Source organism: Oreochromis niloticus, unplaced genomic scaffold, assembly GCF_001858045.2.
Source record: "Oreochromis niloticus isolate F11D_XX unplaced genomic scaffold, O_niloticus_UMD_NMBU tig00001124_pilon, whole genome shotgun sequence".
NCBI lineage: Eukaryota > Metazoa > Chordata > Actinopteri > Cichliformes > Cichlidae > Oreochromis > Oreochromis niloticus.
Window position 1 is genome coordinate 216,841 of NW_020327316.1, and position 14,675 is coordinate 231,515.

Genomic DNA, 14,675 nt, shown 5'->3' on the forward strand with positions numbered 1-14,675 from the left:
TGAAAAAAAGTGTTTGTATCACCAAGGCGTTTCTCTAACAAAAGTGTTTGTGTTCTTTCTATTTAACAGTACTTTTCACCTCAAACTCTCCCACTTACGCCATTTTTACAAATACCTATGTGTTTAAAATATTTAGGTAGTGCTAGCAATAGCTGGCAGCCCATGTAGTAAAGTTTTGTGTGGCCGGGGGGGGGGGGGGTTATATATCATCAGAGGCAGTTTACTGTAAAAGGCTTTACAGGAAATCATATGATCTTCAGAGAAAGTGAAAGTGTTCACCTCACATCATAAAAGGAGTGGCACAATCTCCCTGTTCCACTTTGCTATATGTCCTCAAAGATATCAACGGTAAAGGAACAACAATTCTACTGCCAACACAGCAAAAACAGGAAAATCAAACAACAAAAACCAAAAAAAAAACTGGATGATAGAATGAAACATTTGAGAGATCTCTTCAAGATCAAGGTATGTTTTTTTGTCAATTTTTATGCCACTTTTTTGTCACTGATGTTTCTGTTATGTGCATGACATGGAAGACTAAAAACCAGAGCTATAGCAGAGATGCTTTGTATAACAATAATCAGTCTAGTGCTTGGACAGGCTTCAGCCTACCAAGACCCCTAAGATGGTGAAGTGATACAAAGGTAGAATGATATTGACGTTGACTTATTCAAACTTATAGTGTTATTATTTTTGCCACACTGCCCCATTAATTATGATTACCTATATTACTACTTGGTAATAGTTTTTTATTTTAAGTCAGTGTTATGACACAATAGTGGGTGAGATTTTAGGATGGTCATTCTGCTTAGATAACAAAACTGCTATTTCACAAGTTCATCAGAGACAGGAGGGTTTCAGCTTAAACCGTAATTTTATTATGCCCTATTCACATAGCAGCGGGTTTATGTGAATAGGGCTGCTATGTGAGTGCTGCCATGAAAGGCATGTTGTAGTGTGCACAGTCTGGATTCAAATTTGTTTTCTCTTAAATGCTCCCACACTTTTCAGTCTCTGTCCCTGTATTCTTCCATGTTCTCCACCCCCTTGTTTTGCCATTTCTCTGATGAGAAATGGCAGTATTGCTTTTGTATACTTTATAATGAGAAATGGCAAGACTCCAGTAAAAAAATCTTTAAAAAGTCTAGAGCCACCACTCATTTCTTTATATTTTATAAGGAATATTTCTTTATATTTCTTGTCATTTTTTAAAGTAGTTGTGAACAATAGTTTTTGTTGCCTCCTTTTTTCCTCTTTGAGTTCTGTCCTTGTACCTGACCAAAGGAATGGTTAGTCCACTCTTAAGCCACTCTTATGGTTCTTAAAATAAAAACATTAAATAATAATAGATTGCATTTATATAGCGCTTTTTGGGGCCCTCAAAGCACTGTACAATTCCACTATTCATTCACTCTCACATCCACACACTGGTGGAGGCAAGCTACGGTTGTAGCCACAGCTGCCCTGGGGCAGACTGACAGAAGCAAGGCTGCCATTTCGCACCATCGGCCCCTCTGGCCATCACCAGTAGGCAGTAGGTGAAGTGTCTTGCCCAAGGACACAACGACCGAGACTGTCCGAGCCGGGAACCTTCCGGTTACAAGACGAACTGCCAACTCTTTGAGCCACGATCGCCCCAAATAAACACTTGTTTTTCAAGACATTGTGTTGGTTTAAAATTTACTGTGACCTTCTGCTTACTGACTGTTAAAAACAAGGATGGGAATTGATAAGAATTTAGAAATTTCGATTCCATTATCTATATCACTTGTCCGTTTGATTCCTTATCGATACTCATTTGATTTTCATTGGCTCCGCTTTGAGATTGACCACCATCTCTAAGCAGCATATGAAAGACATTTTCATGCAAATTCATGGCATTCTGTGTTTCCAAATGTTTGTGCATGTTGGAGGTATTTCCTCTGTTTTTTGTGATCAGTGTTGGGGTCATTACTCAGAAAAAGTAATAATTACACACATTATACATAACACTTCTCTTAAAAATAATGCACTATTTAATTACTACAAGGAGAAAGTCATTCATTATACTGCTTATTACTTTCATGCTACAGTTGAAATACACTGCCTCATATTTATCATTTAACAACATAAATCTGAGGATACAATTTCACATGCCACACAAATCCTTCTGTGCAGTAAAACCTAAAGTAAATCATATCCATCCTGCTCCAATGCATAAAGTCAAGAAATATATATATGATATATAGGACTTAGAGATTTCCATAACTGATTCGATTCAGCACCCGACGTCATGTCCATGTACCCTGTTAACATACTGATCCCCCCATTAACAGTATGGTGTACGGGGCGATCCGCGCTTTGTGTTTACATCTTTTTGTGATGAAGCTTTAATTTCTTTGTAATGTGACTTATATAGTACCTCAGTGGATTGGCATTAGGTTCACATTTTGGAACCTAATGTAAAACAAACAGTTCATCATGTTTGATCTGTCAAGGCACAGAAAGGGTAAAAACTAAATTATGATACAGGCACTGTCATGCTCCTTGGTCAATGACCCAGTGTTTTTGGTTGTGTACTTTTACTTTTGATAGTTTTTGTATTATGACTGTTGTTTTGGGTTTCCTAGGGTTTAGTTGTGTTCCCTCTGTTTGGTGTCTTCCCTGCTTGTGTATCCCCTTAGTGTAGTAGGTCTCTGTGTTTAGTTCGCGTCTCTGAGTCTGTGTCATTATGTGTATGTGTTTTCTGTTTTACTTTGAAGGTCTTTGTCTGATGTCAGTGCGTTCTGTTTACGTTTCCCCTGCCTCATCAGCTGTGATGTCTTCCAGGTGTGTTCCCCTCCTGTTTCCCATCTCTTGATTCCTGGTGTGTGTATTTATAGTGTGTGTTCGTGCTGGTTCGTCTGTGTTATTCCCCTCCGTCATTCTGTGTATTTTCCTCCATCTTCCTGGACATACTCCCTGCAAGGTACTCTCATTCATGTTGTGGTTTTGTTGTTTAAGTTTTAGTTTTCCCAGTTTAGAGTGTTTTCAGTTCTGTTTCTCGCTACCCGTTCTTTTGTGTTCTACATCATTGTCACAATAAAAGCTCGCTCACCTCAGAAACCACCTGCATTTTGGGTCCTTAATAATTCACACGGCTTGCCCCGGCAACCTGTGACAGGCACATTCTTCATGGCATTGATTCAACAAGGTGCTGTAAACGTTCCTCAAAATTTAGATCTTCGGAGGACATTTCTGCCAGCTGTTTTTAAAACTTCACTTGCCATAGTCTGTAGTAATAAAACAATATTAGCAAAAGGAAATAAAAATGTTATTTCCACTTTAATTCAAATTCCAAAGAATTTACACAGCTTTGTTATATATAATTCAAGCAATGAAGAACAAAGAAATTCAACAGCTAGCTTTATTTGCTGTTGTTTAAATCATGCACTCATGGCTGAAAATATTGGCACCCCTGGAATCTTTCCAGAAAATGCACCATTTCTCCCAGACAGTTGTTACAATTACAAATGTTTTGGTATACACATGTTTATATTCTTTATGTGCAGTGGATCAACACACAAAAAAAAAAACTAGAGAAAAAGCCGAATTTAACAGTGTTTCTCACAAAACTCAAAAATAGGATGGGGCAAAATTATTGGCACCCTCAACTTAATATTTTGTGGCACTCTCTAGAAAAATAATTGCAATCAGTCGCTTTCTATAATCACCAACAAGCCTCTCAACTGGAATTTTCTACCACTCTTCTTTTGCAAACTACTCAAGGTCTCAGACTGCGTGTTTAATCGGATTTAGATCTGGACTCATTGCTGGCCACTTCAGAACTCTCCAGCACTTTGTCTTCAACCATTTCTGGGTGCTTTTAGAGGTATGTTTGGGGACATTGTCCTGCTGGAACACCCATGACCTCTGACGCAGACCCAGCTTTCTGACACTGGGCCTACATTGCACCCCAAACGTTTTGGTAGTCAGTCAAGCTTCATTGTTGCACCCTGAGTCTGCAGAACAGCTTGAATTTGTTTGGAAGTTGATTGAGGCTGTTCATTGAGTCCATTATTCGGACTATCCGTCAGTGCAGTCTTTTATCAATTTTTCTTTTTCAGGGAGATTAGCTATAGTGCCATGTGTTGTGATCTTCTTGATTATGTTGCGCAAAGTGGAGATGAACATGAAGATCTCTTGAGATGGACTTGTAGCCTTGGGATTGTTGATATTTGATATCCCACAATTTTTATTTTGGCAGTAAACTAGCTTTTGGTTTCTGTTTTGCTTGTACAAGTTGGATAAAGAACAGGTGTTTCAGTGAGCTGAATTATATTGTAGGCTTTCCAATAAAGAAAAAAGAAAAACCTAGACTTTCTTTTATCTGGTGAAGTTATAAACATACTGAACATTTTTTTTAAAGCTTGAATTTTGTAAAATGCAATATAGTCCTTCGAGTATACAGACTTAGACTTGTCTCTTATCACTTTGTGATGTGATGCCTGAGTAATTTAGAACAACAGTTGAATGACAGTCTGCATTCACAATGGAGGTAAACTGACATGCTGTGCATCATGAAATAAGTGTTATAAGATAATGTGTGTAGGGTAATTGTATTTTGATGTATTTTTCTAAAATATTTATAACTGTTTTTTAAAATTAAGCCAACAGTAGAAATGTATTTATTATTATTATTTATTTATGCATTTATTAAGCATGTTGCATGTTCAGCCTGGTGTTATATGGGTGTTAATAATCAGCTTTAAACAATTTATTGTTTGTTCTGCAGAACTGTACAAACTGACGTGTTGCTTGCTTGTAGCTTTAAGCAAAACTATTTGCTTTTCCATTAACAACAACATGTTTTATTCCTACATTTTTTGTTTTTGTTTATTGTTTGTCCTGCTCCTACATTTGCAGCAAGCAAGAAACTGAGACTAACTACATGAACTGCTCCACACACAAGATTGTGAGACCAGAGGACCTTTTTCAGGCTCTGAAGAAATGGACGGTCGCAAAAGCCAGTCTGTTAAGAAATCTGCAATCACAGGTAAGCAAAAGAGGCGTGTCATAGGTATTTAAAAATGAAGCAATACACAAAATACTTCAAACAGAAGAGGTAGCAAAAAGTACAGACATTCTGTGCTTAAGTATAAGTATAGATACTAGTGTTAAAAAACACTCCTACTAAAAGATGAAGTAGAGCTTCAACGTCTTTACTCAAGTAAAAGTGAAAGAGTACAGGCTATAAAATGTACTCAAAATATTTTGACAGGCATGTATACCAGCTATTCTTGTGCATAGCTGACTGAAACTTATGTTATATTAACCCTACTGTTATGTTGCGGGTCAAATTGACACAGTTTGAAGGTAAATAATTTTTCTTTAAAAATTAAAAGTATTTTTGAATTTGAAACGTATTCTACTTGGCTTAAAAACTGTAATCAACACATAACATAACAGAGGTTCATTTCACTTATGTGTACCCCCCGGAGGCTCTAGAACTCAGCTTTGATCATAGAGGAGGAGGAGGATGTGTTTACGGAGGATGTGTCTGAAGATGAAGACCATCTTGAGGTTAATTCAGAATCTAATGATTGAAGCAAGACAACAACGTTTGAAAATGGTAAAATATAGTGGTCATCATCCCCAAATATACATCAGGCAAAACTTTCTGCACAAAATAAAACAATGCCACAGCCTGCAAGAGTGACAGTGATTGTGTGTGACAGTAATCAGTCAGTTTTTAAACTGTTCATGCCCAACTCAATACAGAAAATCATTCTTGAATGACTAATGTAAAAAGACAGTGTTTTTAGGGGGAAGAATTGGAATAATGTATATTTGGGGTTCTCGTGCTGGCTTGGGTCCTTAAGTCAAAGGATGAATTAACAGCTAGTCTGTGGGACTCAGAGGCATTTTTTTTTTTTTTTTGCCACAGTGTCTCTGGAGACTTTATACTTTTTCCAGAGTAATACGATTTGATAATTGAGAGACAAGGGCTATCAGATGGGAGAGAAACATGAAAAATTACTCCATCAAAAAAAGTAAAACAAGTAAGTAAGTATTGTAAAATATTATGAAATAATAAAATATTCAAAAACACCAAGTGATGAAAAATTACTGTATTTATTTGAAGGTCCTTCCAAAGTACATGTAAAAAAGTTTTAATATACATTTTTAATCAAAAATGAGTGATAATTCTTCATTGAACCATGATCTGTGAGATCTAAGGAACACCACTGTATTGGAATTTCTTTGGTTTCTGACACTTTCAGATCACTAAACAGGTCATTTGGAACCAGGAACTTCATTGCTCTACCTGAGAAACAAACATGGAGAAGGATTAATATCACAATAAAATAACAGTAGATGGGAATACAAATTTTATTTCAGTATAAGTTTTTATTCTTATCAATGTACTCAGCTTGAATCAGAGAAAAAGAAGGAAAATATAAAATAGCTCTATTTTTTGTTGCATCTATTGTAGAGGGTGACTTTGCCTATGAACAGAAAAATGAGTAGGAAAGAGGATAAAGTGGGATGAGATGGACCACTGAGTGAAAGCAAAGGGGCCAAAAGTACTCAGCAACTCTGGGGACTCATTCTAGACTGTTCAAAACCATTACAGGTGACTCATCATGAAGCTCATTGAGAGAATGCCAAGAGCGTGCAAAGCAGTAATCAAAGCAAAATGGAGCTATTTTGAAGAATCTAAAATATACAAAATAAAGAAAAAATATGAAAAAGGTGTGTCCAAACTTTTGACTCATAGTGTACCTCAACTTATGGACATATGGAGTCGTTCCAGTGCTGTGCCCACACAAAAAACAAAAACCCACTGACTAACCCCTGACTTTTGAACACAGTTTTGCCTCCTTCATCTCTTTTCATCCGACATCCCATGGTAATTAATAAACAAACAGGATGGCCTTTCTTGTGGTAGTGTTTAGGCTCAAATTGTTTTAGAATAAATAATAAATTCTCTCAAATCTTAATCCAAAAGTAATGATGCTGTTCTATATGTTCTGTTCTGTGTTTATATTAACAGAGACAAAGCTGGAAAACTTATTGGAGGATCTGGACATTAAGCAGTACTACGAAGAGAAGCTATCACTTGGCAGAATACTTGAGATTAATAAGAAGACCATCACTGATCAGCCTGCCAAGAGTAATTCAGATCTTCTATGGTGTTTTCTAAAGAAACTGATGATGGTTAATGTGACAGCTAGAAATGTGAAATTAGTGAGTGAATCAGTTTCTAATGATAAATCAAAGGGTTCAAACGTAGATTTTGATGATCTCTTTGAGTGCCCAAACACTGGTAACAAGCTAAACCCCCTCGATATAATCACTGCTCTCTTTCTGTGTTCTGATGGTTTTCTGCAGCAGGAAATGGCACTAAAAATGTCCCTGTGTCAGTTCTCTGTTCCTCTGCTGCTTCCCAATTGTGACACCAATCAGTGCACACTCATGCTGTGGGCCATGAGAGACATTGTTAAAAAGTACAGACCTCAGTCTCTGTCAGACTCCAAGGGCTTCATTGAAGACAGAATCGTTCTCTCTGAACTTCCAATGATCTCTTTTGTCAGACTGGGTGAGTGCTCTTTGTCCAAGTCAGAGATTCTCAATAAGTTTCTGAGCAATTCTCAGCAACACCATGACACCTTTGTTCACCGCAACATGAAGTGTGGTGACAGTCCAAGGGCACTATCATACGGATTGACTGAAATTACTTGGTATCTTCCTGGTGGAAACACAAGCATTGATATTTTCAGTCAGCCAGTGGCTGTAGCTAACCTTCGTGGGGACATTGCTTCATTTGACACACAATACTCCTTTCTGTGTCAGACATCTGCAGCAGTTTTTGTGTTCTTTGACCATTTATGCTTTGACTGCAGTCTACTTACCAAACACCTGCACAAGGCACAGATTTTCTTAGTGGGTAACTATGAGAGCCAGAGCTTCAGTAAAGATGCTCTGAAAAAAGTAGCTACTGAAATGGACTTAACTACAAACAACATCATTATTAAGACGAAACTGAAAAATGATGCAGACTTAGTAGAAGAACTGAGAAAAAAAATCACAGATGTGGTTGAGAACTCAAATATGAAGATGACAATAGAGCAGATGGCAGACATTGCCCATGAACTGGGAATCCTGGTTGATGAAGACTCTCCAGAGTGTCAGACTGCAAAGAAAAATGCAGAAGCCATCACTGCTGAAATTCAAGACATCCATAAATTCAAAGAAGATCAGCTTCCACGGCAAGGTAAAATATGGAAAGAACTGACCTGCTTAGAGAAAGAAGAGTTTCAACCTCGAAATGTTGGCTCTAAAAATATAGAAGATTACAAAAGTGAACTTTGGCTAAAGAAACAAGGAATGCGGAAAAAGCAGAACACTTATGACATGTCCACAGCTATGACATGTTTCATTAGTGCAATATCAAGCCCAAGAACAGAGAGGTTTTATTTCTTGAAATGGATGCGAATGAACCTCGATAACTTGTCTCTTGTAAAACTGTCTGAACTTCGGGAGAAATATAAAGAAAAATGCAAGAACGCTAAGAACAAAGAGGAGATCAAAGAAATTTACGAACAAATTTCCAACAGCTCACTGGGGACTGAACACTTCTTCCGTGAAATGGGTCAGATCTATGAAGCCTCACTGTCCCTTCCACAAACAGATCTATCACGTCAACAGCTGCAGCATCTGCCCAAACTGTTTGCAAAGTTGTTGCTTGATGGATTTCCTCTTGAGCTTGTAGATGGAGATGCATCCAACATCCCTCTCAGATGGGTGAGTGATGTTCTCTCTCAGCTCAGTGACTTGGTGTCTCCAAACAGAAAGATCCTGGTAGTCACAGTTCTTGGAGTTCAGAGCACAGGAAAGTCCACTCTCCTTAACACCATGTTTGGAGTGCAGTTTGCAGTCAGCAGTGGTCGATGTACTCGAGGTGCCTTTATGTTGCTCATCAAAATCAATGAAGACATGAAAAAAGTCCTAAAGTGTGACTTTATGCTGATCATTGACACTGAGGGCTTAAAGTCACCAGAACTCGCACAACTAGACAACAGCTATGAGCACGACAACGAGCTTGCTACACTTGTTGTGGGGCTGAGTGATGTCACCATTGTCAATGTTGCAATGGAGAATTCAACTGAAATGAAGGACATCCTACAAATAGTTGTGCATGCTTTTCTCAGGATGAAGGAGGTGGGGAAAAAAAAGCCTAAATGTCAGTTTGTTCACCAGAATGTGTCCGATGTTTCAGCCCATGAGAAGAACTCACGAGACAGGAAGCTGCTCCTGGAACAGTTAAATGAGATGACCCAGGTAGCAGCCAAAATGGAAAAGAAAGAGGAGAACAAGAGCTTCACTGATGTGATGGAGTACAGTCCAGACACTGGGAATTGGTACATTCCTGGACTCTGGAATGGAAACCCACCAATGGCACCAGTCAATGCAGGGTACAGTGAGGCTGTATATGAGCTCAAGAAACACATCATCCAACTGCTGGGAAACTGTGAGTCATCTGCTAATGATATCATGGAGTTTAAAGAGTGGGTGACAAGTCTGTGGACTGCTGTAAAGCAAGAAAACTTCATCTTCAGCTTCAGAAACAGCCTCGTAGCTGATGCATACGTGAGACTCTGCACAGAATTCAACAAATGGGAGTGGGAATTCAAAAAAAAAATGTACACCTGGGTAATAAACGCAGAAACAGAGATTTCCAATTTTGGTACAGTTGCAGCAAAATCTGAATCTTCAGACTTGACAGAATTGCTCACATCTTTGAAAAGTAAAGCCTCCAGAGTGCTGTCCACATGGGAGGAAGAACTTCTCGAAAATCTGAAACAGTATTTCAAACAAACAGAGGGTCATGTTTATCTTGTAGAAGGATACAGAGAGGAATTCTCAAACAGTGCAAAGAGCCTTCGAAAAGAAATGGAGAGATCTGTTTTTAATCAGCTCACAGCAGCAGCAGAAAACAGACGGAAAAAAATGGCAGAAACTGAAAAAATCATAGAGAGTCATATAAAAGAGATTGAAAAGGCAGTTTGTGCACTAATTTATGAATGCCGGAAAAAGAAAGTCCAGATGAGTGATAAAGAGCTGGACAAAGAGTTTGATAAGATATGGAATGTAACTCTAAAGAAACTTTCTTCTTCTGAACAAAAGACAACAGATGTCTTCAACAACGTATCTCAGTGCCTGAAAATAAACCTGTCACGCAGCAGTGTGACTTATCCAAGTCAAAAAAGTCTGCAGGATTGTGGAAGAGAGCCTTTCAAATATACAAGTGAGAAAATACTTCACAGAGTGGCTAAATGGTTCAACACTGACGATCACATAATGGCTGTACAAAAACTGTCTGACAACATCATACGTGACTGCACTCAGTTTGTGAGTGAAACAGTGAAAAGCAAAAACAATTACTCTGACACTTATATCCAGGAGATTCTACACATCATTGATGAGAAACTACAAAACAATCAAGATGTTAAGACAAAAATCGAGTTTGAAGTTTCTCTAAAACAGCACATCTGTGGATTTGCAGCCAGAGAGTTTCAGAAGATGCACAAAGCTTTCATCCAAGCAAATGATCCCTACAGATATCTGATGAAAAACAAGGAAAAGTTTCGTGATGATTTCATTGATGTGTTCCATGAAAGAGACCAGTGTCAGAAGAAGGCAGAAGAATTCACCAACAAATGCTTAAAACCTGCTGTTGAAGTTTTTATCAATCGTTTCCTGGGTCCAGATATCATTGGTGAAATGATGACATGTGAGCAGTTCAGCACACGAATGTCCTTCCAGTATTCAATTTTACTGGATTTACTTTCAAAGGATGATTTTCAAAACTATGTGAGCTATACTGACTCATATGAGGATTATGCAAAGACATGGATACTCAACAAAATATTGGAGCGCTTCTCAACTGTGTCACTATTTGAGTTTGAGGACCAACATCTTCAGTCATGTATCAGAAGCATAAATGATGCCATCGACAAGGCCCAAAGAGGAAAGAGTGATGATTTGAAGACATTTGTTGAAGATATTTGTAAAGAAATTGGTGATAAACTGGTCATTTCACAGGATGCTCTTGGTGCTTTCATGACCATGAACAATGCTGACAAGGAACAGTTTGCTCACTGGCTCACAGTGTCTGTGAATGAGATAGCAGAAGATCTGAGAAAAGAGTCTCAGAGACTGAACAAAACGAAACTACAGCAGCTCCGTGTGCAGCCCCAGAATGAGCTTTTCAACAAACTGATTGGTTGTGGCAAACAGTGTCCATTCTGCAAAGCTCCCTGTGACGCAGGAGGAGGAGGCCATACTGAGCACTTTGCTTCACTGCATCGACCAGAGGGTCTGGGTAGATTCAAGTGGAACAGTACAAAAAGACTTGCCACTGAGATATGCTCTTCCTCTGTGAACAGTGACAGCAGCTTTAGATGCAGTGCTACAAATGATAAATGGCACCCTTATAAGCGTTACAAGGAAATGTTTCCAGACTGGAAAATCCCTCCAGATGTGAGCCTTGAGGCATCAGACTACTGGAAATATGTGATGGCAAAGCACAACAGTGATTTTGCTAAAATATATGATGCAATACCTGCTGACATCCCTCCAGCTTGGAAACAAATCACCAGAGATCAGGCAGAAAAAAGTCTCAAAGAGTCATTTCACATTAAGTAAGAGGAGTTATATTCTTCCTCCTGTTCTTTAAGTGCAGAGTACACATCCTCAGATATTGTAGTATCGCTTTGTTTTTATGATGTAGATTAATGTACATTAGCTACTATGGCTTACAATATGGTAAAATAAGAACATTTCTTTTATTATTGCTCACTTTGACATGAGTTTGCAATTAACACCTAAAATGAAAAAGAATCTCCTCAAATGTGCCTTGTTTTGGTTTGTTGTTGTTATTTTTTGTTATTTATATTTATGTTTCTCATGGATGCCTGAGTCTGTATGTAAATGGCCTGTATTTGTGTAGTGCTTTACTTAGTCCCTGTGGACCCCAAAACACTTTACGCTACATTCAGTCATCCACCCATTCACACACTGGTGATGGCAAGCTAGTAGCACCAGTAGGCAACGGGTGAAGTGTCTTGTCCAAGGACACAACGACCGAGACTGTCGGAGCTGGGGCTCGAACCGGCAACCTTCCGATTACAAGACAAACTACCAACTCTTGAGCCTGTTATGGAAAATCTTGAATAAAAATTGCAACCAACAGGTGAGCGTGTCTTTGAAGCGAGGTTTATTAAAAAAGAAAAGAAAAACACTGCAGTGGAGAAAAACGTTCAGATCACACACCTAACCCGTTTTTCTCTGATATCACCCTGAACCCTTTTATACCTCCCAAACAAAGAACATTCCACAGCAGATCAATTATTAGCAGATCCTTATCTCTTCAATCTAGGAACAGTTCCGCACCAACCGTCATCTCATCTGCAACAGGATGTCCAAATCCCTTAAGAGGAGAATGAGTCTGCTTGTGAAGGTGCAATAAAACTTGGGCCCCACTTGTGATCACATTCCAGATACATACAACTGCTGTCAAGAGTGAGCATTCTATACTAAGTACAGAAAGTGTTACTACTATTACTAAAGTGATGTAATTAATACATAAACTAAAGAAATTTCCAATACAAGCCACGATTGTATGTGGTATTATTCTATTAAAACTAAAAAGATCCATTAGAATTTAAAGTTGTTTTTATTTCTGAGGTATTTACATATTCAGTTTTCACCTGAGAAGAAAGTTTTCTTATCCGAGTATGTAATCATATTCAGAAATTAGTCACTTTCTTTGTCTGATTTTTTTTTTAAATTTTCTTTTACTTTTACTTTACCATTCTAATCATCATTGTCCATTGTTTGTAAATGCAAGATGTTACTTTCTTTCATCTCAAGCTTTGAGTTTCTGAATTGAGGAAAATAAAGTAAAAGCAAAACAACAGGTCGGACTGTGTATTTGTCACATCTATGTTATTATAGAGTGTTAAGTTGCATGAAATTGGATCTCAAAAAAATCTGTGTTTTGTTTAATTAAAAGCAAAGTGAGCAGCTGAGAGACCCAAGAGTACAAGGACTGAATATTCACTTGCATCTCTATGCATTTAAGCATAATTTCAAACTATAAGAACTGCTTTGGTAGAGTGCATCTGGTGAAACCTAGACTGAAATTTATTTAAAATGTTGCGACTGATGAAAACTTCTGAAAGGTGGTTGGACACCAATTATCTAAAATTTAGCTGATAAAAGGCAATTTTGAAATTGCATAAATTCTGAAAGGAGGGAGAGGTCAGCATTGGACTTTTTTAATAAGGGCAAGTATAACAGTGTTTGTTGATCTGTGTGTGTGTGTGTGTGTGTGTCCACATTTCTTTTTTTTTACAGCCTCTCATTGTTAAATTGTAATTCAGCAGATTCAGAATGATGCACTCACCATGGTTCACTGACTGCTCTGTGTATATGTGTGTGTGTGTGTGTGTGTGTGTACACATTGTTTGTCTTTTTTTGTCTTTTTTTTTTGTCTCTGTGTTTGTCTAAAGCAGTCAGTCTCAAACTGTGGTACGTGTACCACTGGTAGTGTGTGGGCTCCCTCGTCAACATTAAAAAATTACTTCAAATATACATACATCAATAACTAAATTAAAAAATACTTCAATGGGTGCAGCAAGGGCAGCTTTTGTGTGTCTCTGTGTGTGCGCGCATTGTCACATAGAGCTGGAGCACTACTTGTCTGTGTCCATATTGGTAAACATTAGTAGGTATGCAAAAAAAAAAAAAAAAAAAAAATCACCTTAATTTTGTACTGCTTTAGTTTATTTGCTGCCTGTTCTTTCTTGACTGTCCAAATTTTTTACCATTCAACAACAAGTACTTTTGAAGGAACTTCAGCTTGTTCAGCTTTTTTCAGCTGACCATTTTGCTTTTTCAATATTTTGGCTAATTCATTACAATTCTGCAAAGTTATTACCACTTCAGCAACTTTTCTAATATCGACTTCGGCTTCTTTACCTGTTTTCAACAGACAGTTCAGCTTCTTCGGCTGTTTTCGGCAGACGGTTTCAGCTATACAGCATTCACATTTCATTTTCACAGGAAATGCAACTCTTTCTAGTTTTCTTTCACTTATATCGCAAACTTTTCTGTTTGTTGTGGTTTACCGGCCACCTAAATATAATAAGACATTTATTCACGAATTTGCTGACCTTCTTTGTTCAGTTATTTTTAAATATGACTGTGTGCTTATTGTTGGTGATTTTAACATTCATATCTGCTGTAATGACGATCCGTTAGCCAAAGACTCCCTTGCATTAACGGACTCTTTTAATCTTGCCCAGTGGGTTAACCAACCAACCCATGCTAAGGGCCATACTCTCGATCTGGTTTTTTCATATGGCTTGGACATTTGCATTAAGGATATAAGAAATGTTGGGATTTCTGATCACTTTCCTGTTATCTTTGATGTTAACTTATGTAATTCTGAACGTCACCCTGATGCTCTCGTATAATTAATTCTGGAACTGTGGAGAATTTTTCTGTATTTTCCGAAACTTGCCCCCTTCATTCCTGACTGTTCCCTATCTTCCATGATTGATGACTTTGCTAGCACCTTTTTTTTTCACATGCTCCTCCATCCTCAATACTGTTGCCCCTGTTAAAATGACGCACCCTAGATCCTT

The 14,675-nt window shown here is 38.0% G+C and overlaps 1 protein-coding gene across 1 annotated transcript; it reads left to right on the forward strand.

The window, feature by feature from the left end:
• The first annotated feature begins 332 nt into the window (after window positions 1–332).
• LOC109195579 (up-regulator of cell proliferation-like) lies at window positions 333–12,945 on the forward strand. Its single transcript, XM_019347823.2, has 3 exons — window positions 333–465; window positions 4,885–5,014; window positions 7,016–12,945. The coding sequence occupies exons 2-3, from the start codon at window positions 4,969–4,971 to the stop codon at window positions 11,668–11,670; spliced, it is 4,701 nt and encodes a 1,566-aa protein (XP_019203368.1). The 5' UTR covers window positions 333–465; window positions 4,885–4,968; the 3' UTR covers window positions 11,671–12,945.
• The last annotated feature ends 1,730 nt before the right edge of the window (window positions 12,946–14,675 follow it).